A 27,558-nucleotide genomic window follows, 5' to 3' on the forward strand; every position below is an offset into this window, starting at 1 on the left:
ATATGGAATCCTACCTATGTCTAGTCCTTTCTGTATTTCCTTTTACAGCATCATTTTTCTCATTCAGATCCAAACTTGTAGTCATTATCAGTGAGGTTCAGCTAAAGACCCTTTCTACCACTCATTCTTACTTTCTTTGCATATATTATGATGAAGAAACAAAAGCATCTTAGGACATTGGTTTATTACTACTTGCCTTATGATCAAAAAATGACAATGGATCAGGTTGTACAGGTATATATATATAGAATTCCAGAACTCAAGTGGTGGGACAGGAAGATTTTAAGTTACGTTCAGCTGCTCAGTGAGTTTAGAGACACCCTGAACTACATGAGATCATATCAAAAGATAAAAGAAAAAAGGAAACTTTGAAAACAGACCAGAATTATAATGCTTTTATTTAAAACACACTAGGCTAGGTGATGCTGAACTGTCACATTTGTCAGTTTTACAGTAAGAATTTATTAACAATTCAGCATTAGATAAGAATTTGCAATGCTGAAGTCAATAAATCATTGGACAGCATAGGGAATTATAAATATGTTTTTGCAGTGACCCTGAAAATTGCCCCAAAGTAGAAGATAGGCATTCCCTGGAATTGATGAGATAAGGTAATGTGAGATGGGAGGCCAAAGAGACATGCCTGACAAAGGACGTCAGCTGTGCCCTAGAGGAAGGGGCTACAGGGAGGAAGTACATTCAGATTGGAATGAAACAGATCTGGAACTCAGGTGGCACAGAAACAAATCCATTGGCAACTGGAGTGATATCAAGATCTTTCGGGTCAACTGGAGATTTCAGGTTAAAGTTCTGTAAAATGGTGGTCAGGAATAAAAATAACTCCATTCGGGCCAGGCCTTCTCCCACACAAATCCGTTTTCCTGCACATAAAAAAGAATATAATTAACTCCTTGTGTTTGGCTGAGACAAGCACTGTGTTTGCAATTACAATAAAAGAGAACTTGTGTAACTCTTTAATAGACTGGATGGGTGTGTGGATGGATAGATGGATGGATGGATGGATGGATGGATGGATGGATGGATGGATGGACAGACAGTTGGATAGACAAATGGAAAAAAGACAGACACATTTTTCCATGTCTAATATTAGGAAACATAGTATTAAAACACTTGGAAACAAAGATTTAGAGGGTGGAATAGTGACAGTGAATACTAGAATTCTCATCCACAGAATAAAGACAAAGAAACACTCATTTAACTGCTCACAGTGGCTATGCTGAGGCTTGGAATTTAATGGCCCACAAAAATAAAGCTGATGTACTCCAGAAAATATATAGAATACAACAAAAGGTAGAATACACTGCTTTGGAACAAAATACCAGAATAATGGAAAAGACTCCCACTGAAAGGAGAACGGCAAAAGAGAAAGTGTCATAGCATAGACAAGGTTCCATCCCATAGAAACAGAAGTAGCTTAAATAAGCAGATAACCAGGATCCTTTCCAGACTAGAAGCTTTAAAGGAAACCTTCACATATCTCTCAGCAAGCACTTAAAGTACTAAAGCCAGCAATCATCTTGAGAATGGTCCTAGGTCATAGAAATTAAACTATTCTTGGGATTGGAAACATTACATCATCACAGAGTCCCCATGGGTAGCCCACAGCTATAAATGTATATGCAGTGACCACCAGAGACAGTTGCTTAGAAAAGAATCTTTGACATGTACTGAATATGGTATGTCCTTCATTGGCTCATTATTTAAATACATGGTTCCCAGTTGTGTAGAAAGGATTCAATAGTAGCTCAATGATATATGTGTATAAACACAATACCACCACATTGTGGTCTAACATGGTGAATTTGAAAAGCATAGGTCAACACTCTAGAGTATCACTAATATGGCTCTGCAGATATAATATTTCATTTCAGAAAAATTCATGGATATCAGTGATGGGAGATGTCATTCTGTAAATCTGTATCTTTTATTGGTTGTTGAATAAAGCACTGTTGGCCAATAGGAAAGCAAGATATGTGGGACTAGAAGTCCAGAAGGATTCTGGGAGTGAGAGGCACAGGGAGTCACAATGTAGGACGCAGGAGAAGCAACATGTGGACCCTTCCTCCAATAATCAAAGACCACACGGAAATACTCAGATTAGCAATTATGGGTTAAATACTTAAGTCAGAGCTAGTCACTAAGAAACAAAGCAAATGGCCAACAGTTTATAATTAATATAGCATCCTGTGTGCTATTTGGGGGCTGGGACAGTAGTGGGACCCCAGAGGCTAACTGCAACAGGGCCCTAGCAACTGGCAGGAAGACTACAAGTTACACATCATGAATGGTGATCATATCAGATATAATCTACCATCCTAAGAGAAAACAACTTGTAATGTTCAAGGAATACCTAGAGGCTTCCTTGTTACCTTAGAGATAAAGCTTTTGAAATTCTAATATAATTATGTCATTTCCCCTTTCCTCTTCCTTTCTGTAACCTTTTTCATATGTCCCCTCACTTACTCTCAAATCGTTGTCTCCTATTTTTTGTTATTGCTACATATAAATGTAACATGTAGTTATATATAGGTATATATCATTAAATGTATATATAAATCCATATATGTAGATATAAAAATGCAACCTTCTGAGTCCATTAGTGTTACTTATATGTATATGATTTCAAAGCTGACCAATTAGAATTATAAAGTCAATTAGGAGGCTCATCAATGGGGGTGAAGATTTCTCTTACTCAGGATTCCTTAGTTGTCTGTTATTCTTTGTTTAAGGAAAGAGCACCATGACATTTTCCGCTTCTGTTTTAGCATACTTACTGGTGTTGTAGTTGTTTCCCTTTCATTTCTAGGAGACATAATTTCAGAGGAGAAGGAAGCAACCAATATAGCCAGTCTAATTGTGACACCTATGATCCACAGTCACTGCCATAATATAAAATATCCCTAAGGGTTCAATAGATACACACAAATCTTATTGGCAACCAATGACTGTCTAATTGGCTTTAAAGTCCCCTAAACGGGAAGGAAATGTTGCCTGGTACTAGAAATCTTCCCAAACTTTCCTGGGCTAATGAGATCGTAGATCTACTTATCTTTATATCCATTGATAAGTATAGCTCTCATATTCATTGAAGAAACTCTTTGCAACAAAGAGAGACCATTATAGAAAACCACAACTGATCAAAATGCAGAGAACAATTTATCACTGGGTGCCTAACTCCAGTGGATACATCTACAATACAACTTCTGCAGCTAAGGCAGGAAGGAGGAAGATGGAGGTGGATTGTAAGATCTGAAAGACCAGGAAATAATTTTGATTACCTGTTGAGAAAGGAAAAAAGTAGTCACTTTTCTTAAACCTGTCATTCTCATCCAGAAAGTGACCAGGATCAAACTTCTCTGGGTTGGGGAATTCTTTGTCATCATGTAGCACAGACGACAGAGATGCTATGACAGTGGTACCCTGTAAACAAGAGGCATAGACAATCCAAGTTACACAAATGTAACAGAAGTAAGAGAAACAATGGGCATGGCATTGTAAACAAGAGGCATAGACAATCCAAGTTACATAAATGTAACAGAAGAGAAACAATGGGCATGGCATAGTCAACGCTTCTGAGGAAATCACATCCAAACAAGAGCAGAGGCATATGTCCAGAGACCTATCATGTAACAAACAAGGATAAATTGGGATCCAATGGAAGTGATTTTGATACAGTGTCCTCCAATAACTTTAGAAGTACTATGTAATGGGATGTCCATTTATCAACACTAGTGTTGTATCACCACCTACTGCTCTACTTTACCACCGCTGCTTTTGCATTGTGCGTGTGTGGAATGTGGATTCAAATGCAAGTTTTTATGTGTAATAACAGAAGTATTTGCTCATAGAAATGTTGCATATACATGTCTGATAAAAGTAGCAATGTCTTCTGGAATAACACAGCCAAAACCAAGTAAAACATTATTCTATTTTTCCCCCAACACACAGTGTATTTGCCTTAATTTTAAAATGTGGATGAGGTATTTATTACATTTAGGACTACTTGAAAAAAAGTAAAAGGATGACAAACTTGGAAGTTTACTGGTTTTGTAAGAATTCCAGTCAGGGTTATCAGTTTACTTGAGAATAAATATTGAAACTGAGAAACTGATCAGATGACTCACCAAGCAGGATATTCTTAAGACACCAATGGGTCATGCCATATATTTTATTGATTACAGAAAAGCAGAGTCTCTACAATGGAGATATCTGAATATCATCTTAAGACAGAAAGAGGTAACCATATCCACTAACAATATAGTTAACATATGTCAATCTGTCTTACAATACATGAGTCCTATCAATTATCCTTTGTCCATTATTTCTTCCAGTGTTATAAATGGAAGTAAACTGCTAGAGAACAATGACACAAACCAACCCTGAAACTGAGTACATAATACCATGGACTGAAATATTTAATGGGTCAATGTATAAATTCTCTAACTGTGCCTATATACTTCTTAGCATCCTGATGAAGTCCTAGAAGAGTCTTTGCAAAGGTCGGCAATCTGAACTTTATGTTTCATTTGAAAGTGTAAACAGTCAAGTGGTTTTAAATGGAAAGTAGATTTGGAAGACATACAGTTTCACAAACAAAGATTTGTTCTATAATTGTATTATCGCTTACTGGAAATAGCATGAAATCCATCCAGCTTCTAGATTTAAAGTGTTTGTATTTCTCCTATCTTGTGGAGACAGAAAATTGGGACCAATCACAGTCTGCTTGTGAATGTACTATTATGCAGCTTGGTTAGCTTAATCTCCCTGAAGGTTTTTATAACGCTCTCTTCAGCATTGGTAACCTGAAATTGCAAGACCCAATACCTTGGGTTTATGATTTAATTTCACTCACTGATTTGAGATAAAGATCATAAAGGTACAGTGTAGACAAAGTAAATTTACCTTGGGAATGAGATAGTTTCTGAACTTAATGTCACAGGTCACTGCATGGGGCAGGCTGGTGGGAAGCAGGTCAATGTATCTCTGAATCTCATGCAACACAGCATCAGTGTATGGCATGTGACTCCTGTCCTGCATGCAGGGGCTTCTGTGTCTACCAATTACCTGGTCAATCTCTTTCTGGACTTTGGCTGGTTTGACAGAAAAAAGAAGTAAGTGGGACATTGGTCACAACCCAGGGTTACTTGTGGAAAGACAAATATGCCTAGCAGCATTATGAAAACAAAACATATGTTAATTAAGTGGCAGTTGCTATGATGTAAATACTAATATTATATATACTAGATGTTGCAATACATAGCCCTTATAAATCAATTAGCATACTTAAAAGTCAACATTAACTATCACTTTCAATTGACAAACAGAACAACATCAGGTCAAGAAAATCAGCTCTTACAGGAAACTATTGATCAAGCATTATTTATATCAAAATAATGCAGTGCATTTAAAAATAAATTATGTTTCTGCATGAATGTTTGTATGTAGTTTCAAAAGGTATGTAATACCCTCTTACTTTCCAAATATAGTCACATACTAACCATTTCTCCTAACATTTATGTTTATACTTATATGTAATTACTATTTCATTCTTATCCATCACTGGAGAAATTAAATTCTTCTTCACGTGGAAATGTTTTCATATTCTCTAGATGTATTAAATATAAACATTTCCCTCAATCCAATCCTCATAGGGCAACTTTGGTTGTATCCATTAGTTAAATCTTTGTGACTACATAAAATCTATTCCCTAGTAAGAAAACAATGACTTAGTTTTGTTGATGCTATTGTCACTGTTGGCCTATCTTGAACTATTTCTCATCATCAGTTTATTTTTTTCATTTTAATGGAATTATTTTTAAATATTCAGATAGATGTTTCAAAGTCCTGGCAATACTGTCCAGTTATGGGGTAGTCTCATACTATCAACTATTTATTTTCCTTTTGTCCTTGATTCTCTCCTCATACCTTCATCGTCTATTGGTCCATTCTAAACTGGATATTTTCTAAGTGTGATGCTGAGTAGCCTCTCTGACAGTGTTATCCTTCCCATGAGCTCTCTGAATTCCTGCAGTCCATTACATCTTATCACATGAAGGCCTGTGTTCAATTCCCAGGATTCATATGGTGGCTCATAACCACCTGAAAATTTCAATTCTAGGTATTTGATGCCTTCTCCTCTTCTCTGTGGGCACCAGGTATATACCTGGTACACACACATAAATGCAGACAAAATACTCATATACATAGAATATCTTTTAATTTAAGATAAAATTAAAGAACACTCCCCCACTGATCTGTCCTATGTTAAATAGTACTTTATGGAAACTTAGTTCTAGAATAATAAATAAAATGCCTTTAGAAATTCTGCCTTAAAGAAAATGTCTTTTAGAATAATTTCCTGGATTATGTCTCACTAAATTCTAGAATTGACAATTCTTCTTCTGTAAGGAGAGTTTCTGTTCCAACAAAAGAATTGTCAGAATAAGGAAAAATATCCTCAAGAATACATCTTTCATTCAATATGACTTTTTTCTATTTAAACTAATTTGCATTTTAAAAGCAAGTTGTGTGGAAACAATCACGACCCATGGAATCCTGGCCCTAGAAGGGTGTGTTATTGATCTTTCCTCCTGACCTCTGTCTTCACTTCTATGAAGCATACTCTTCTGCTATGGGCCGAGACATCTCACTTCAGTCCTAATAAATGCAACAGATTGTAATGGCACAGAAAGTTAAAATTTGAGGCTTCCTTAAGACAAACAAAATCAGGGACTCTAGGGGTGCCTTCCAATTCCTTTCTGAAACTCACTTGGCTTCCCACCTGTGTCCTTACCTGTGACTCCTGGGTGCTTGAGCAGGAGCAGCAGCGAGTACCTCAGCGTTGTGCTTGTTGTCTCTGTCCCAGCAGCAAACAGATCAGATGATGAGAAGACCAAGTTTTCACAAATAAACTCTGTCTTTGGGTTGTTCTTTTCCTAGGAATGGTTTGACTGTGTTAGCCAGCAACTTATTTGCCAACATACTTATTACAGTGAATAAAATGACTCACATGTGATGTTTAACCTGACAGATCTTGAAAAGTGCAGCAGGGGAAGGAACTGACATGTGTTCAAGAGACATGGAGACCCTCTGACCCGTCTTCACCTCCTACACCCAGTATCTTGTCTGGAAAAGTCCTGCATGAGACTCCTCAGTCAGGTAAGTCACGCAATGTTCCATCTTCCCAAAGAGGTGTAAACAAAAGAATTGATACCCTATTTCCTTTGTTTCAATGTTTGACTCAAAAGCACACATAAAGAGAAAAGGTAGACAGCATGTGATGTGAGGGCTAGTCATGAAGATGAAGGTCCCAATTGTTAGTGTGGTAAAGAATAAAGGAAGGGGCCGGCGTTGGTGGCGCACGCCTTTAATCCCAGCACTTGGGAGGCAGAGGCAGGCGGATCTCTGTGAGTTCGAGGCCAGCCTGGTCTACAAGAGCTAGTTCCAGGATAGCCTCCAAAGCCACAGAGAAACCCTGTCTAGAAAAACCAAAAAAAAAAAGAATAAAGGAAGGTCCTGACACTTGTGAGTGATGTATACTGCTTAAATAATCCCAGACGAAGCTAGCATAAGTGTAAAGTTCATTGGATCAGAATGGAGAGCTCACAAAACAAACACCTTACGTTTACAATGAGTGCCAACAGTATTCAGTGAAAATAAATTTCAACAAACAGAGCCATGACAGAAGCATTTATTCTTGTAGATGACTGATAGACATCAATCTTTAATCCCATGCCCATGTCAATCCACTTGAAGTTACATTCACTTAAGGCGCCTTTCATCCGTGGCACTAATTCCTTTTCATACCACAACCCACACCATATAATTCATCTGAAATTCCCTCACCTGTCCACAGCTACTATTTTAAGATTTCGTTCAACCTGAAGATGCTGTGGAAAGTGTGCCTAGCTTGAGCTGCTTTTCTAAGATTCCATACTTATCGGCAAATACAATATTCATTTTATATTATGTCATGATATTTTTTCTGAGAGTTTTGGAGATGTTTCCATCCCATGGGACCATTGCATTATATAAACTCTTCAGCTAAATAATTTTGTCTAAAAAATAGGGTCAATATATTCAAATTATTTAACTTTATATTGTCTGGGCTACTTCCTGCAAATTCGTGTACATATTAGGCACACAGTGCTATAAAACATTACTGGTCTTAACAATTTAAATATCCCTGTAAAATAGAGACTATTCATGGAACAAAAGATGCTCAAGCAATCAGATAGCTGAAATGAAGTTTTATTAACATTTACCTGCTCCATTTTGATCAGGAAACAATCAATAAAATCCCGAGGATTATTAACATCCAGTGATTCTTGGTGCTCTTTTACTTTTGCCAAAAAGTAATCTTTTAAAAAAGTGAAATTTTTAAGTAATTTTCTGTGTTTTCCAGGTAGATAATCAATTATAGAGGGAAAATTGTTGCAGATCTACAAAAGAAAATGATAAAAGTTTAAAACATAGGTTTTATATGTGTATATCTTCCAGTGGATCTTGACCAGAAATAAATAATATATGTTATCAATTTTGGTGAGTCATTTTTATTATGTATAAAGAAATTTTCTTTGCTTGTAGAGATGTCAATAGAATAACATAATGAACTAGCTCAAATGTGATACTTACTGTTTAAACTCTCATGCAATCTTTATTCCATATATAAATTTTACACCAGCTTATTAATTTTCTACACAACATCTTCACTACAACCCTGAATATAAAATGGCATGAATTGATCTGATTTACATTTTGTAGACAGCAACAGAGATGATGGGACTTGGATTATCCTGACTGGAAGCATAGACATCATCCTTGCTACTTTAATTTCTCTCAGCCACTCTCACTCAGACACAGAAAAAAAATTTTATCAGTGAGAGTCATAAGAATTATTGAAGTACAACTGTGAACCGGTGCAGACTTCTTCAAGATCGTTTAGACAAATTATGTAGCTCAGATCCGCACATGGAAAACTTTGATGGAATCCAGACACTATTCAAACATTTTGTCACCCCATGAGAGATATTTTGCTACTTAGGATGTCAACTGTTTATCATTTAATAACCATTGCCATACTCCAGGAATACCAGCAGTTTCAATCATTCCAAACACTGTCCCTACTTGAAGAAAATATTCTCATTGCAAATTATGATATTTCTCCTAAGTGTTTGAGGACAAGATCTCTAAAGTATTTAATGGAGCATAAAGCTTATTGATAACATTTCAAAAATGAAGTATATATCCACTGAGTTATGCAGGTATCTTCTGAGCAATGGCCTGACAATTTATAGAGAAAGTTTTAGCTTCTTTGTGGAAAATCAGCTGTTCATAATTAATCTCAGAGTGTTCAATTTGATTCCATTGGTCTGCCTCTCTATTTTTGTGCCAATACCAAGCTGTTTTCAGGACTATAGCACTTTAATACAGCTTGAAGTCAGGAATGGTGATGCCTCCAGATGTTGCTTTTTTGAGCAGGGTTATCTTGGCTATCCTGGGTTTTTTGTTTTTCCATATAAAGTTGAAAATTGTTCTTTCAATGTCTGTGAAGAATTGTGCTGGAATTTTGATGGGGATTGCATAAAGTCTGTAGATTGTTTTTGGCAGGATTGCCATTTTTACTACATTGATCCTACCTATCCAAGAGCATGGGAGATCTTTCCATTTTCTGGTGTCTTCTTTAATTTCTTTCTTTAAAGACTCAAAGTTTTTGTGATACAGGTCTTTCACTTGTTTGGTTAGCATTACCGCAAGGTATTTTATGTTGTTTGTGGCAATTGAGAAGGGTTATGTTTCTCTGATTTCTTTCTCAGCCCTTTTATCATCTGTATATTGTAGGGCTACTGATTTTCATGAATTGATCTTGTAGCCTGCCACTTTGCTGAAGGTGTTGATCAGCTGTAAGAGTTCCCTGGAAGAGTTCTTTGGGTCACTTATGTAAACTATCATATCATCTACAAATAGTGAAAGTTTGACCTTTTCCTTCCTAATTTGTATCCCCTTGATCTCCTTTTGTTGTCTTATTGCTCTAGCTAGAACTTTGAGTACAATATTGACGAGGTATGGGGAGAGGGGACAGCCTTGTCTTGTTCCTGATTTTAGAGGAATTGCCTTGAGTTTCTCTCCATTCAGTTTGATGTTGGCTGTTGGTTTGCTGTATATAGCTTTTATATTTAGGTATGTTCCTGTTATCCCAGATCTCCCCAAGACCTTTATCATGAATGGGTGTTGGATTTTGTCAAAGGCTTTTTCAGCATCTAGGGAGATGATGATGTGGTTTTTGTTTCTCAGCTTGTTTATATTGTAGATTACATTGATAGATTTTCATATGTTGAAACATCCATGCATCCCTGGAATGAAGCCTACTTGATCATGGTGGATGAGTTTTCCAATGTGTTCTTGGATCCGATGTGCCAGTATTTTATTGAGTATTTTGCATCAATGTTCATGAGAGAAATTGGTCTGAAGTTCTCTTTCTTAGTTGTGTCTTTGGGTGGCTTGGGTATCAATGTTATTGAAGCTTCCTAAAAGAGTTTGGCAAAGACCATTCTGCTTCTATTGCATTGACTAGTTTGAGAATTGGTATAAGCTGTTCTTTGGATTTCTGGTAAAATTCTGTACTGAAGCCATCTGCCCTGGGCTTTTTTTGGTTGGGAGATTTTGATGACTGCTTCTATTTCCTTAGGTGTTATAGGTCTATTTAAATTGCTTATCTGTTCTTGATTCAATTTTGGCAGGTGATATCTATCCAGGAAGTTGTCCATTTCCTTTAAATTTTCAAATTTTGTGGAGCACAGGTTTTCAAATTATGGATTCTCTGGATTTCCTCAGAGTCCATTGTTATGTCCCCCTTTTCATTGCACTGATTTTGTTAATTTGCATGTTGACATTCTGCCATTTAGTGAGTTTGGATAAAGGTTTGTCTATCTTGTTGATTTTCTCAAAGAACCAACTCTTTGTTACATTGATTCTTAGTATTGTTTTCCTAGCTTCTGTTTTATTGATTTCAGCCCTCAATTTGATTATTTCCTGGCGTCTACTCCTCCTGGGGGAGTTTGCCTCTTTGTGTTCTAGAGCTTTCAGCTGTGCTGTTAATTCTCTAGTATAACTATTCTCCAGTTTCTTCATATGGGCACTTAGTGGTATGAACTTCCCCGGTAGCACTGCTTTCAAAGTGTCCTACACGTTTGGATATGTTGTATCTTCATTCTCATTGAATTCTAGGAAGTCTTTAATTTTTTATTTCTTCTTTGACCCAGGAGTGGTGCAATTGCACATTATTCAATTTCCATGAGTTTGTAGGGCTTCTGCAATTTGTCTTGTTGTTGAACTCTAATTTTAAAGCATGGTGGTCTGATAAGATACATGGAGTTATTCCAATTTTTTGTACCTTTTGAGGTTTGCTATGTTGTCAAGTATGTGGTCAATTTTTGAGAAGGTTCCATGTGGTGCTGAGAAGAAGGTATATTCTTTTGTGTTTGGATGAAATGTTCTAAAGATGTCTTTCAAACCCAATTGGGTCATAACTTCCATTAGTTCCTTTGTTTCTTTGTTAAGTTTCTGTCTGGTAGTCCTGTCTAGTGGTGACATTGGGGTGTTGAAGTCTCCCACTATAAGTGTGTGAGGCTTTATGTGTGGTTTGAGTTTTAGTAATATTTCTTTTACGAATGTGGATGCATTTGTATTTGGGGCATAGATGTTCAGAATCGAGACTTCATCTTGGTGGATTTTTCCTGTGATGAATATGAAATGACCTCTTTCAGTTTAAAGTCTAGTTTGTAATATATTAAGATTGCTACCCCTGCTTGTTTCTTGGGTCCATTTGATTGGAAAATCTTTTCCCAACCCTTAACTCTGAGGTAATGTCTGCCTTTGAGGATGAAGTGTGTTTCTTGTATGCAGCAGAAGGATGGGTTCTGTCTTCGAATCCATTCTATTAGCCTGTACCTTTTTATGGGCGAGTTAAGACCATTAATATTGAGTGATATCAATGACCTTTTGTTGCTCTTTCTCATTTATTTTGGAATGGTTGTTCTTGGTGGAATTGTATGTGGATTTCCACCCCTTTTCTCTTTTGGGTGTTGGTAAGGTGTGTTTATCTATTGCCTATGTTTTTCTGGTTGTAGTTAACTTCCTTGGACTGGAGTTTTCCTTCCAGAACTTTCTGTTTGGCTGGGTTAGTGGATATGTATTGTTTAAATCTGGTTTTGTCATAGAATAGCTTGTTTTCTCCATCTATAGTGATTGAAAGCTTTGCCAGGTATAGTAGTCTGGGCTGGCTTCCATGTTCTCTTAGTGTCGATAGACAATCTGTCCAGGGCCTTCTGGATTTCAGAGTTTCCATGGAGAAGTCAGGTGTAATTCTGATAGGTTTGTCTTTATATGTTATTTGACATTTTTCCTTAGCTTCTCTAAGTATTCTTTCTTTATTCTGTATGCTTGGCGTCTTGATAATTATGTGGCAAGGGACTTTTTTGTGGTCCACTCTATTTGGTGTTCTGTAAGCTTTTTTTTACCTTTATTAGCATGTCTTTCTTTAGGTTGGGAAAGTTTTCTTCTATGATTTTGTTGAATATGTTTTCTCCCACTTTGAGGTGGGTTTCTTCACCTTCTTCTATACCTTAGGTTTGGTCTTTTCACAGTGTCCCATATTTCCTGGATATTTTGTAATAGGGATTTGTTGGACTTCAGATTTTCTTTGGTCCATAAAACTATTTCTCCTAGTATGTCTTCAACACCTGAGATTCTCTCTTCCATCTCTTGTATTCTGTTGGTTATGCTTGCATCTGTAGTACCTGACCATTTCCCCAGTTTTTCTATTTCCAGCATTCCTTCAAATTGTGTTTATTTTTATTGTCTCCATGTTAGCTTTCAATCATTGCACTGTTTGAATTGTTTCTTGTAATTTTTGCTTCATGTTTTCCTCCCTTTCCTGAATTTGTTGGATTTTTTTGGTTTGTTTTTTCTTCCATTTCTTTAAGGAATTTTCTCACATCCTCTTTGAATGCCTCTATCATTTTCATGAAGGTGGTTTTTAAGGTCATTCCTTGTGCTTCATCCACTTTGGTCTGTTCAGGTCTTAATGCTGTAGAATCTCTAGACTCTGGTGGTGTCATATTTGTTTTTCTGTTGCTGAGTTCTTATATTGCTTCTTCCCCATCACTTCTTCCAGTGGGTGTAGAAAGAGTCTCTTCCTCTCCTGGTGGGTAGGTGACTAGGGTTCCCTTTTAGTGTGTGCAAACAAATCCAATACTCTCTGGCCTCTGGCCTCTGCCCTGAGTATGGGTACAAGTGAATCAGCTCTCTCTCAGGCTCCTGGTCGCTTAGTCGTCTGTCAGGGGGAGAGTTGGCCTGGCTGCAGTTCCCAAGCCAGGGGATCTGAGAGAGGGCGAGTGAGAGGAATTTGGGTCTAAGATGGGGACCCGCGCTCATCTCTGCCCTCTGCCCTGGGTGTGGATGAACAGAGTTTTAACAGCCCACAGTTAAGCCTTTATTTTTCTAAAGAATATTTGAAATTTCAAGGAGCACATACCTCTAAGTGGTTTAGGGGTTTTGTTGATTTCTTTTTTAAAGAAAGAAGCTTGACTCACCTGCAGCCAAGGGGAACTCAAAATCTCTACGTTTTCATTTAAGATATCCATGAAGTTAAGAAATTCCTTATCTTTATAATCAAAACGATTCTGGAAAACAATGGAGCAGATGACATTGCAGGGACCACAGCCCAGGATGAAGGTGGGATCACAGGGTGAGCCTGAAGAGAGGGGAACAATTGAAAATGCCACTGAAATATATGTGTGTGTAAAACACTGTATCTCTTGACAGGTAAGGGAACTTATGACAATTTAAATACATCTTACCCACACATGACCTGGTAGACATAACAATATGCATTACATTTGTGTATCATTTTATATTTATTAATATTTCACTGATCTGGCTATCTATCCAAATCATGAAATTAAGTATACTCAGTTTTCATCTTGTACTTTATGGACTAGCCTTTCATACCAGTAGTCTGCTTGTTTGGGAAGGGGGGAAAGACTTTTTAAATCTTCAGTAATCCAAGACTTATTGGTAGTTCCAAGTCTGTTTGTGAAGTCTCTAAACATGATACAAAGATGCATGGAGATGAAAGGCAGGGAGGATCTGGGAAGAGGTGGGGGTATAAATATGATCAAAATATACTGTACAAGCTTCTCAATGAACAAGGGAAAATGAAGGGGAAAAAGCATCTCCCCACCAAAAAAAATAGAAGAAGAAGAAGAAGAAGAAGAAGAAGAAGAAGAAGAAGAAGAAGAAGAAGAAGGAGAAGGAGAAGGAGAAGGAGAAGGAGAAGGAGAAGGAGAAGGAGGAGAAGGAGAAGGAGAAGGAGAAGGAGAAGGAGAAAAAGAAGAAATGGGAAGAGTTATAGGAACTTGGAAAATTTATATATTGGAGTTGAAAGGCTCATGTCTCTAGACAGTAGGGTATAATAAACAGAGAGATTGTATTAATTTTATGAATTCATTAAACTAACATGAAAAGGAAACACATCTATATTATGTGAAATGAAAGTCATATAAATAAACATTAAATATATAAAGGATTTCTTGAGATAAAATTAAGATGAGGACCTTTATTTGAAATATGTTCCAAAAAGAAAGCAAACAAAAGTAGGAAATAACTAAAGTTGTTTTCTCATTTCTGTTTAAAAAGCCCTCTGATTTCCCCACTTTAAAAGGAAGTAAATGTATTTGGTGATTAATATCAAATTGTCAACTTTACAGGCTCTCGCATCACCAGGGATAGTGGCTTGTGGACATGTCAGGGGGGTAAGAAGATCCAGTCTAACTGAGGGAGGCACCGCTCCCTAGGCTTGGGCATTGGACTGCAGAAATGGGAGGAAGCTGGCCAAGCAGTAGAATTCTCAACCTCTTCTTTCCATTGAGCTTACAGGGTGAGCAGGAGGTGATTCAAGGTCCCCTTCTGTGACATCCTATCATGGTAGATTAAAACCAAAAATTAGAAGCCCAAATAATCCCTCCCTTCCTTCAGCTGATTTGTCAGGTATTTTATTACAGCAACGGGAAAAGTAACTTACATGCTGTCTATCATCCCCTAAATTCCTTACCCTTTCACATTTGTGTATTCTTTGAGGTGCTCTCTATAATCAAATTACTAAAATCAAATGATTACACTTTATATATAAAGCGCTCACAAAATTCAAATCCATAGACCCTAAAGTAAAAATAACTTGAATCCAAAGTATTTTGGAAAAATACTAGGACATTTGACAATAAGAAATTGAGTTAGTTGTTTTAATGACACATGCTTTTAAATGCTGTAGCATTCATGGAAATGGTATATCAATACATATATTATTATGTCAAAGGAGGAAGAAATTTATTTAAGGAGTGTATTGTGTTCATGAGTATGGGTAAGTGGCTAGGAATGTGTGTGTGAGAAAGAGACAGATAAATAGATAGATAGATAGATAGATAGATAGATAGATAGATAGATAGACTCAAAGAAGTCCTTCTTTTCATTTTCTTTCACTTAATTTGAAAGACAGCATTTAAAAACAAGGTTGTGTTACACAATGACAAGTATTTCAAGTGTTTGTAAACTTGAGAGTGAAAGAAGACAATTATTGTCACAAATGTGTGAAACAAATTCAACAGAGGGAGATGAGATAAATAAATGGAGATGGAGCCAATAGGGAAGCCTAGTTGTATACATTACTGAAAACTGAGCATTCATTTTGAAGAGTCCTGTAATAACATATACTTATTCAAAAATATAAATCAACAGCATAAAAGATTATTAATAATTTATTCTGTCTTATATAAATTATGCTATTCTTTTAGAAGAGAATGAACTGATAAATCTTTATTAAGCTATAGCCAAGTAAAAAATGTGTTCCACAGCAACATCTACCAGAATATCAAGCATGGACCTGAGATATGTGAGTTATGCAATGTAGTCCAATTAAATACAATTATAACATCTTGTTCCAGTTCTATACAAGTGTGATACAGTGAGTGCTACCATAGTCGCAAACAAGTATGTATTCTGAGGGAAATTACTGTTCCTTAAATTTTCAGAAAATAAGCTCAAAACCTAAATTCATATAGTCATTTTTTTTTGAAAAGAAAACATTTGGAAAATATCTAAAGTAAATGATGGTTTAGATCCTCTGCAACAGACAGGATCCCACCATACAACAAAATTCACAGACACAAAAGCTCTCATACTTTTTTTGTTTAAAATCACACTTTCCACATGAAAACTCACCCAGAACACAGATTGAAAGTTCTGGCCATCCTCAAAACTTCTCAAGGACCTAATAACAAGACATAAATCTATGATGTCTAACACTCACCATTGGTTTTCCTCAATTCCTCCACAAGACAGCAAGCTTCCTCTTGAACACGGTCCTCAATGCTCCTCTTCCCCATCCCAAAGTTCCGCAGAGTCATGAGTGAGAAGCGCCTCATCTCTTTCCAGATCTTACCGCTGCTGAAAACAATGCCTAAAAGAGCAGAAATGAGTAGGAAGATACTAAGTAAGGAAGGGAGACTGATGGGCAGCTGCCACACAGAAGATAAGCTGGGTCCGAAGGAGTTTTCAAGATTCCATTCCCTATGACCACAGCCCAACATGTGTACATGAACACATAGGTGCATGGACATGTAGATGGGTGGACATGTTGGCACATGGACACTTACCAAAGCCTTGGCCAATCTTATCAGCCACCGGAAAGCTCCCTCTTCCAGCAAACTCCTCCCCATGATCAATCATGGCTTCTTTCACAGCTTCATACCCATGTAACACCACAGCAGGCTTCCTGCCCAAGTACAGGGTGAACACAGGACCGTAGACTTTTGAAAGCTGGAAAATAAAAAGTAATTTAAAATGGAACAAAATTAACATTTATTAATATATAATTGATTTTATATATGTATATATATATAAGTGGTTGAGAGGTCATGCCTACCAGATGACCAGGTAGGCTGCCCAGTGATCTTCCCCACTCTTTCTTTTACTCTAGATCCACTTCTCATGGTTGCTCCTAGTGTTACAGCAGAACACCAGCTGCAGCTCCCCTGCCCCATCCACACCTCCTATGGATCTCATAGACCATATCACACCATCCTTCCTTCCCTGCCTCTTTTCTGTATCCCATACCCCACCTTGATCACAGGCCACACCTGCCAGCAGGTAAGGTAGGATGCTCATGGACCTACCCTACTCTCACTGTTACCCAGAACCAATACTCAGATTCAAGCCTAGCACTGCAGCAGACTAATTCATCTTGGCCTCCCCTTTCACCAACCTCCAATACCAGCAAGCATTCCAATTACTACACCAGATGAACAAGCAAGGTAAAGAGCCAACACACTCTAAAAATATGGAGTATGAACAGAAAACAAGGAACAAAGCACCCATCCAACCAAGATAAATTCAAAAATTAGCACCAAAACCTATAATCACCCCCAAACCAAGATGCCTAGATGCTAGTGTAAGAACATAATCAATAACAGCCAGGACAATATTTCTAGATCATAATAAAAAAGGGTAAAAAACACCTTAAATTTGTGGGCAAAAAATAACTGTCCTTGCCTCAATTGTTGATGGTATATTATCCAAACTAAACTAGCAAGAGACAAAAGAGGTGACTGCCAAACTTTGGCAAGAGAAGATAGGACAATCCTTCAGAATTCCCTGCTTCACAGGAAAGTCTGTAAGATATGCTAGGCCTCTACAGAGCTAAGCATCCAGAGTTGGATGCCCCAGTGTTGCAGAGGAATTTGGGTGACTGTCCAGACAGCCTGATGTCCCTGCCATTAAGAAACATTTCATCCTTCTGTGATCCTTGACAGAGTTGAAGACTAAATAGTTATAGTGTTCCAAATATAATAGAAAGTAAATTAGATTTAAAATTTTAGACTCACCAAAATAAGATAGATAATTGAGTATTTTCTCTAATTTTGCCAAATACAAATGGATTGGATATTGTAAATGTAATTCTTAATTGATGAGTGTTTTGTTATATATAGTTTTACTATGTTAAGGTTAAAACCTTCTTTTTTAATTAGACAACAAAAGGGGATGCTGTAGAACAATCCTTTGTACACTATGAATATGTGTTACTCTCATTGATTAATAAAAGCTGATTGGCCAGTAGCCAAATAAGGAAAACACATATAACCACACACACACACACACACACACACACACACACACACACACACACAAAGAAAAAAGGGGTGCTTGGGAGAACTGTGGTTGGAATGTAAAATGAAATTAAAAAATAGAAAAAATGAAAAAAAGAAAACCACTACCACCACCGCCAACAAAAAAAGAAAAAGAAAACAGAAATTAATCATTGGTGGTTGATATCTCTCTATATCAATGACTTCAATTCTCCAATAAGAAGACACAGATTAACATCCTCTTGCCTCATCCAATAAAAACACCTCAACATCAAGGATAAATATTACCTCAGGATAAAGGGTTAGATAAAGATATTCCAAGCAAATGGACTTAAAAAGCAAACTGGTATAGCCATTTTAATATCTACCAAAATAGACTTCAAACCAAAATTAATCAAAAGAGATGGGGAGGAATGCTACAATTTCATCGAAGGAAAATCCACCTAGATGGATTTGAATTTTTAACATCTATGCTCCAAACACAAGGGCACTCACTTTTGTAAAAGAAACACTATTACAACTTAAATCACACATTGATCCTCACACACTGATAGTGGGAGATTTCAATACTCCACTCTCACCAGATAAAACTGAACAGAGAAATGCTGGAGCTAACTTATATTATAAACCAAATAAACAACAGATATATAAAGAATATTCCACACAAGCACCAAAAAATGCCTTCAAATGGGTAAAAACCAGGCTGGTGAAACCCACAGAAAGAGCTGACCTGAACAAGGGAGAGTTCATGGACCACAGACTGATGGCTGAGAGTCCAGCATGGGATTTATCCAAACCCCTAAATTTGGGTGTCAGTGAGGAGGTCTTAGCAATCTATGGTGACTCGAGTACTAAATCAGTATTTATCCCTGGCATACGAATGGACTTTGGGAGCCCATTCCACATGGAGGGATGCTCTCTCAGCCTGGACACATGAGGGAGGGCCTAGGCCCTGCCCGAGATGAAATGACAGACTCTGGAGATCCCAATGGAGGCCCTCACCAACTAGGGATTGGGTGAGGATTGGGAACGTTGGAGGGGGACAGGAAAAGAGCAGATGGAGAGGGACTGGCATTGACATGTCAAACAAGCTTATTTCTAATTTAATTTTTAAAAAATCAAAAAATATATACTTTCTTTTCAGCACCTAAGGGGACTTTCTCCAAAACTGGCTTCGTGCCTAGACACAAAGCAAGTCTCAATAGATACAACAAGTCTCAATGGATGCAAGAAAATTAAAATTACTCCCTGCATCCTATCAGACCACCACAGGTTAAAGGTGGATATCAACAACAGAAATGAAAAGGGGGACATAGCAGGAAATTCAGAGAATCATTAGGTCATACTTTAGAAACCAAATTGGAAAATGTAAAAGAAATTGATAATTTTCTCAATAGATATCGCTTACCAAAGTTAAATCAAGGTCTAATTTAAATAGACCTATAAACCCTAGTGAAATAGAAGCAGTCATTAAAAGTGTCCCAAACAAAAAAGAGGACCAGGTGGTTTTGCTACAGAATTCTACGAGACCAATATAATATTGACAAACAGAACTCAAGAACAATCAAAAATATCATCCCCCATGATGAAGTAGGCTTTATCCCAAAGATGCAAAGATGGTTCGATATACAAAAATTTGTCAATAGAGATGCCATATAAATAAACTGAAAGAAAAAACACATGATCATCTCAACAGATGACAAAAAAGAAAAGCCTTTTACTAAATCCAACACTCCTTCAAGATTAAAAAAAACAAACAAAACACTGGAGAGATTAGGGATACAAGATACACTCTTAAACATAATAAAGGCAATTTACAGCAAGCCTGGAGTCGACATCAGATTAAATGGACAGAAAATCAGAGCAATTTGACCAAAATCAGGAACAAGACAAGGCTGTGCATTCTCTCCATATTTATTCAATTTAGTTCTTGAGTTCCACATAGAGCAATAAGACAACTTAAAGATATCAAGAGAATATAATTAGGAAGGGAAGAAATCGAAGTGTCATTATTTGCAGATGATGTACTAGTATATACTCATGACTCTAAGAATTCCATTAGGGGAGTGCCTGGGATTGCCTGGGGTCTGCCACAGTGCTTCCCATCCCAGCAGGAGCCAGGTACACAATTCCCAGGTCTTCTCTTCCACCAACAAGACCAGGGACCAGCAGGTCCAGGAAAACAAGGCCCTGTATCCGGGCCTGTGCTCCAGTGACTGGGGTTGCCTGGGGACTGACACATCCAGACCTTCACTCCAGTGCCTGGGGATCTGCCACAGAGCTTCCCATCTCAGCAGGAGCCAAGCACCCCAGATCCCAGGATTTCTCCTCCACCATGGGACCAGGGGACCAGGAGGGAGACAAGGCATCCCAGATTCCTGGGTTTCTTCTCCAACCACAGAGCCAGGGCTAGAACTACCAGAGTATTGGACTTGCTTGTATCCACCAAAAGGGAACTCTGGTCCCCTAAACAGAAGACCAGTTAGGGGCTCTTTCGGCACCTAGTAGAAGAAGAGATGGGAAAGAGAAAAAATAAAAACACACTCAGCAACAACAACAAAAAAACCAAATATGAAACTGCCAGATAATAGAGACTCCACACCAGCAAGACTCCAACATTCCAAAGCAAATGAACCAGAAGAGAATGACCTTCAATACACCTTCATGAAATGATAGAGGCCCTAAAAGAGGATATAGGAAAATCCCTCAAAGAAATGGATGAAAACACAAACCAAAAACTGCAAGAAATAGAAGAAAAACAAACCAAAAATGCAAGAAAAGGAAGAAAAACAAACAAAAAATTCATAAAATGCAACAAATGGATGAAAAGACAAAGCAAAAATTGCAAGAAACAATTCAGACAGTGCAAGGGTTGAAAACTAAAAAAAAAAAACACAATCTGAAGGAAGGCTGGAAATAGAAAAGCTGGACAAACAGTCAGGTACTACAGATACAAGCAAAACCAACAGAATACAAGAGATGGAAGAGAGAATCTCAAGTGTTGAAGATATACTAGGAGACATTGATTCATCAACCAAAGAAAATCTTAAGTCCAACAAATCCCTAACACAAAACATCCAGGAAATGTGGGACACCATGAAAAGACCAAACCTAAGAATAATAGGTATAGAAGAAGGTGAAGAAAACCACCGCAAAGGAGCAGAAAACATATTCAACAAAATCATAGAAGAAAACTTTCACAACCTAAAGAAAGACATGCCAGTGAAGGTACAAGGAGTTTACAGAACAGCAAATAGAGTGGACCACGAAAAAAAGTCCTCTCACCACATAATAATCAAGACCCCAAATATACAGAATAAAGAAAGAATATTAAGAGCAGCTGAGGAAAAAGGCCAAGTAACATATAAAGGCAAACCTATCAGAATTACACCTGACTTCTCCATGGAAACTCTGAAAGCCAGAAGTTCCTGGATAGATATTCTACCAACACTGAGAGACCGTGGATGCCAGCCCAGTTACTATACCCAGCAAAGCTCTCAATCACTATAGATGGAGAAAAAAAAAATTCCATGACAAAACTCGATTCAAGCAATACATATCCACTAACCCAGCCCTACAGAAAGTTTTGGAAGGAAAACTCCAACCCAAGGAAATTAACAACCAGAAAAGCATAGGCATTAGAGAATCCCTCTCTACCAACAGCCAAAAGAACAAAGGGGTGAAATTCCACACATAATTCCACCAACAACAACCATTCCAAATCAAAGAAGAATGAGCAATCAATACTAATGGCCTTAACTCACCCATAAAAAGACACAGGCTAACAGAATGGATTCGAAGAAAAAACCCATCCTTCTGCTTCATACAAGAAACACACCTCACCCTCAAAGACAGACATTACCTGAGAGTTAAAGGTTGGGAAAAGATTTTCCAATCAAATGGACCCAAGAAACAAACAGAGGTATACCTTAAAATAAAAGTAATCAAAAGAGATGAAGGAGATCATTACATGCTCATCGCAGGCGAAATCCACCAAGATGAACTTTCAATTCTGAACATCTATGCTCCAAATACAAAGGCATACACGATCGTAAAAGAAACATTACTAAAACTCAAATCACATATAAAGCCCCACACACTTGTAGTGGGAGACTTCAACACCCCACTCTCACCACTAGACAGGAATACCAGACAGAAACATAACAAAGAAGCAAAGGGACTAATAGAAGTTATGACCCAGTTGAGATTAACAGACATCTATAGAACATTCCATCCACATAAAAAAGAATATACCTTCTTCTCATGACCACATGGAACCTTCTGAAAAAACGACGACAAACTTGGGAACATATCAAACATCAGCAGATACAAAAGAATTGGAATTATTCAATGCTTCTTATCAGACCACCATGTGTTAAAATTAGAATTCAACAACAACAAAAATTGCAGAAACCGTACAAATGCATGGAAATGGAACAATTGCACCATTCCTGGGTCAAAGAGGTAATAAAAAAGAAATTAAAGACTTCCTAGAATTCAATGAGAATGAAGATACAACATACCCAAACCTATGGGACACTTTGAAAGCAGCGCTACGGGGGAAGTTCATAGTACTAAGTGCCCACATGAAGAAACTGGAGAATAGTTATACTAGAGAATTAACAGCACAGCTGAAAGTCTAGAACACAAACAAGCAAACTCCCCTGTAGATAACAGGAAATAATCAAACTGAGGGCTGAAATCGATAAAATAGAAACTAGGAAAACAATACAAAGAATCAATGCAATGAAGAGTTGGTTCTTTGAGAAAATCAACAAGATAGGCAAACCTTTGTCCAAACTTCCCAAACAGCAGAGTGTGAACATGCAAATTAACAAAATCAGTGCAATGAAAAGAGGGACATCACAATGGACTCCGAGGAAATTCAAAGAATCATCAGGTCATACTTTGAAAACCTGTATTCCACAAAATTAAAAAATTTAAAGGAAATGGATGACATCCTGGATAGCTATCACTTGCCAAAATTAAATCAAGAACAGATAAGCAATTTAAATAGACCTATAACCCCAATGGAAATAGAAGCAGTCATCAAAAGTCTCCCAACCAAAAAAAGTCCAGGTCCAGATGGCCTCAGTGCAGGATTCTACCAGAAATTCAAAGAGCAGCTTATACCAATTGTTCTCAAACTATTCAATGTAATAGAAGTAGAAGGGTCTTTGACAAACTCTTTCTACAAGGCTTCAATAACTTTGACCCCAAGCCACACAAAGACACAACTAAGAAAGAGAACTTCAGACCAATATCCATCATGAACATTGATGCAAAAATACTCAATAACATACTGGCAAAACGGATCCAAGAACACATCAAAACAATCATTCACCATGATCAAGTATGTTTCACCCCAGGGATGCAGGGATGGTACAACATATGAAAATCCATCAATGTAATCCACCATATAAACAAGCTGAAAAACAAAAATCACATGATCATCTCACTAGATACAATAAAAGCCTTTGACCAACACCCCTTCATGATAAAAGTCTCAGAGAGATCTGGGATAACAGGAACATACCTAAACATAATGAAAGCTATCTACAGCAAACCAACAGCTAGCATCAAACTAAATGGACAGAAACTCAACGCGATTCTGCTAAAATCAGGAACAAGACAAGGCTGTCCACTCTCTCCATACCTTGTCAATATTGTACTTGAAGTTCTAGCTAGAGCCATACGACAACAAAAGGAGTTCAAAGAGATACAAATTGGAAAGGAATAGGTCAAACTTCCACTATTTGCAGATGATATGACAGTTTACATAAATGACCTAAAGAACTCCCCCAGGGAAGTCTTACAGCTGAATAACACCTTCAGCAAAGTGGCAGGCTACAAGATCAACTCAAGAATATCAGTAGCCCTACTATATACAAATGATAAGAGGGCTGAGAAAGAAATCAGAGAAACATCACCCCTTACGATTGCCACAAACAACATAAAATACCTTGTAGTAACGTTAGCCAAACAAGTGAAAGACCTGTATATCAAGAACATTGAGTCTTTAAAGAAAGTAATTAAAGGAGCCCTTAGAAAATGGAAAGATCTTCCATGCTCTTGGATAGGTAGGATCAATGTAGTAAAAATGGCAATTCTGCCAAAAGCAATCTATAGATTCAATGCAATCTGCATTAAAATCCCAGCACAATTTTTCACAGACCTTGAAAGAACAATAATCAATTTGCATGGAAAAACAAAAGACCCAGGATAGCCAAAACAACTTTACTCAACAAAGCAACATCTGGAGGCATCACCATCCCTGACCTCAAGCTCTATTATAGAGCTGTAGTCCTGAAAACAGTTTGGTATTGGCACAAAAATAGATAGGTAGAGCAATGGAATCAAATTGAACACCCTGGTATTAACCCATACATTTATGAACATCTGATCTTCGACAAAGAAGCTAAAAATATACAATGGAAAAAAGAAACCATCTTCAACAAATGGTGCTGGCATAACTGGATGTTGGCATATAGAAGAATGTGGATAGATCCATGTCTATCGCCATGCAAAAAAACTTAAGTTCAAATGGATCAAAGACCTTAACATAAATCCAGCCACACTGAACCTCTTAGAAGAGAAAGTGAGTGGTACCCTTGAACGAATTGGTACTGGAGATAGCTTCCTAAACATAACACCACTAGCACAGACAGTGAGGTCAATAATTAATAAATGGGACCTCGTGAAACTGAGAAGCCTCTGTAAGGCAAAGAACACAGTCAGCAAGACAAAAAGGCAGCCCTAGAATGGGAAAAGATATTCAATAACCCTACATCTGACAGAGGGCTGATCTCCAAAATTTACAAAGAGCACAAGAAGCAAGTCTCCAAAATACCAAAGGATCCAATTAAAAATGGGCTATAGAACTACATAGAGAATTCTCAATAGAGGAGTCTAAAATGGCTGATAGACACTTGAGAAAGTGCTCAACATCCTTAGCCATCCAGGAAATACAAATCAAAACAACTCTGAGATACCATCTTCGTGCTGTCAGAATGACTAAAATCAAAAACACCAAGGACAATTTATGCTGGAGAGGTTGTGGTAAAAGGGGAACACTCCTCCACTGCTGGTGGGAATGCCAACTTGTATAGCCACTTTGGAAATCAGTATGGAGATTCCTCAGAAAAATGGGAATAAGCCTATCAGAAGACCCAGCAACTCCACTCTTACGCATATATCCAAAAGATGCACATTGACACAAGGACATCTGTTCTCCTATGTTCATAGCAGCATTATTTGTAATAGCCAGAACTTGGAAGCAACCAAGATGCCCCTCAACCGAAGAGTGGATAGAGAAAATGTGGTACATTTATGTAATGGAGTACTATTCGGCAGAAAAAAAAATCAATGGAATCCTGAAATTTGCAGGCAAATAGATGGCACTAGAAGAAACCATCCTGAGTAAGGTAACCCACTCACAAAAAGAGAAACATGGCATGTACTCTCTCATATATGGATTTTAGACATAGATCTGGGGAGTACCAGCCTACAATCCCATGACCAGAGAGTCTGGGAAACAGAACCTTCATTCACTGGCTGATGGAAGCAGAGGCAGACTTTCACAGCTAAACACTGGGCTGAACTCAAGGAACCCAGTGACAGAGAGGGAGGACTGATGAGCAAAAGATTAAAGACTCGGCTAGTTTAACTCCCAGATACAGCTGACCTGAGGAGTGTTAGCTCTTGAATCCCAGACTGATGACTGGGATTCCAGCATGGGACTGATCAAGACCCCAGGAATGTGGGTGTCAGTGAGGAGACATAGGTAATCTATTGGGCCTTGGGTAGTAGATCAGTATTTATCCCAGGTAAACAAATGGACTTTGGGTGCCCATCCAACAATAATAGATGCACTCTCACCCTGGACTCTTGGGGGAGGGTCTAGGCCCTGCCCTGGATGGAATGACAGACTATGGACACCCCCATGGAGGGCCTCACCCTCCCGGGGGAAATGAGGGAATATTGGGAGGGTGGCAGGGTATGGGAGGGGAGGAGGGACAGGGAGAGGGACCTGGAATTGATATGTGAAGCAACCTTGTCTCTAATTTAGATTTAAATTTAAAAATAAAAATTAAAAAAGAATTTCATTAGGGAACACCTACAGCTAACAAACTCCTTCAGCAAAGTGGCTAGATATAAGATTAACTCAAAAATATCAGTAGCCCTCCTATATACAAATGAAAAACAGGCTAAGAAAGAATTCATGTAAATAACACCCTTCACAATAATCTCAAATAATATGAAATATCTTGAAGTAACTCTAACCAAGCAACTGAAGGACTTGTATGATAAAAACGTCAAGTCTTTGAAGAAAGCAACTGAAAAAGCTATCAAAAGATGGAATGATCTCCCATGCTCATGAATCAGTAAGATTAACATAGTAAAAATTGCCATCCTACCAAAAGCAATTCTATAAATTCAATACAATCCCTATCAAAATTCCAACACAATTCTATACAGACATTGAAATGGTAATTCTCGATTTTATATGGAAAAATAAAAACCCAGGATAGCTAAAACAATCTTTAACAATGAAAGAACTGCTGGAGGTATCGCCATCGCTTATTTCAAAACTATAGTAATAAAAGGTAAATGAGACTGACATAAAAACTTACACATTGATCAATGGAATCAAACTGACAACACGGACATAAATCTACATACATATGGATACCTGATTTTTGGTAAAGCCAGAAATATACAATGGAAAAAATAAAACATCTTCAACAAATGGTGCTGCTGAAACTGGATGTCAGCATATAGAAGAATGCAAGTAGATCCAAAGCTATCAGCCTACACAAAACTCAAGTCCAAATGGATCACAGACCGCAACATAAAACCAGATACAGTGAATCTGACAGAAAAGAAAGTGGAGAAGACCCTTAAACACATGGGAGCAGGAGACAACATCCTGAACAGAATACTGATAACACAATCACTAGAGTCAACAATTAAAAAAAAATGGACCTCGTGAAACTGAAAAGCTTCTGTAATGCAAAGGATACCATCAATAGGACAAAACAGCAGCCTATAGGATGGGAAGAGGTTTTTACCAACTCCAAGTCTGATAGAGCCCTAATATCCAAAATGTATTAGGAACTCAGGAAATTAGATAGCAAGAAGTCAAATAATCCAGCTTTTAAAATGGGATGCAAATCTAAACAGAATTCTCAACAGATGAATCTCAAAGGGCTGAGGAACACTTAAAGAAATGATCATTGTCCTTAGCTATCAGGGAAATGCTAATCATCACTACTTCTAGATTCCATCTCACATATGTCAGAATGGCTAAGATCAATAACACAAGTGACAGCTCATGCTG

At 37.6% G+C, this 27,558-nt stretch overlaps 1 protein-coding gene across 1 annotated transcript in view; it reads right to left on the reverse strand.

Annotated features, from left to right (window-relative positions):
- Nucleotides 1-380: 380 nt before the first annotated feature.
- LOC101831527 (cytochrome P450 2C19-like) overlaps nucleotides 381-27,558 on the reverse strand; it is a 44,332-nt gene continuing 17,154 nt past the window's right edge. Inside the window, exons 2-9 of the mRNA XM_005063623.4 lie at nucleotides 16,731-16,893; nucleotides 16,385-16,534; nucleotides 13,614-13,774; nucleotides 8,286-8,462; nucleotides 6,815-6,956; nucleotides 4,924-5,111; nucleotides 3,300-3,441; nucleotides 381-881 (exon numbers count right to left, since the gene is read on the reverse strand). Coding sequence (XP_005063680.1) covers nucleotides 700-881; nucleotides 3,300-3,441; nucleotides 4,924-5,111; nucleotides 6,815-6,956; nucleotides 8,286-8,462; nucleotides 13,614-13,774; nucleotides 16,385-16,534; nucleotides 16,731-16,893 — 1,305 coding nt within the window. The 3' untranslated portion in view covers nucleotides 381-699. The remainder of the gene's footprint in view (nucleotides 882-3,299; nucleotides 3,442-4,923; nucleotides 5,112-6,814; nucleotides 6,957-8,285; nucleotides 8,463-13,613; nucleotides 13,775-16,384; nucleotides 16,535-16,730; nucleotides 16,894-27,558) is intronic.

Source organism: Mesocricetus auratus, unplaced genomic scaffold (assembly GCF_017639785.1).
Source record: "Mesocricetus auratus isolate SY011 unplaced genomic scaffold, BCM_Maur_2.0 Super-Scaffold_4256, whole genome shotgun sequence".
NCBI lineage: Eukaryota > Metazoa > Chordata > Mammalia > Rodentia > Cricetidae > Mesocricetus > Mesocricetus auratus.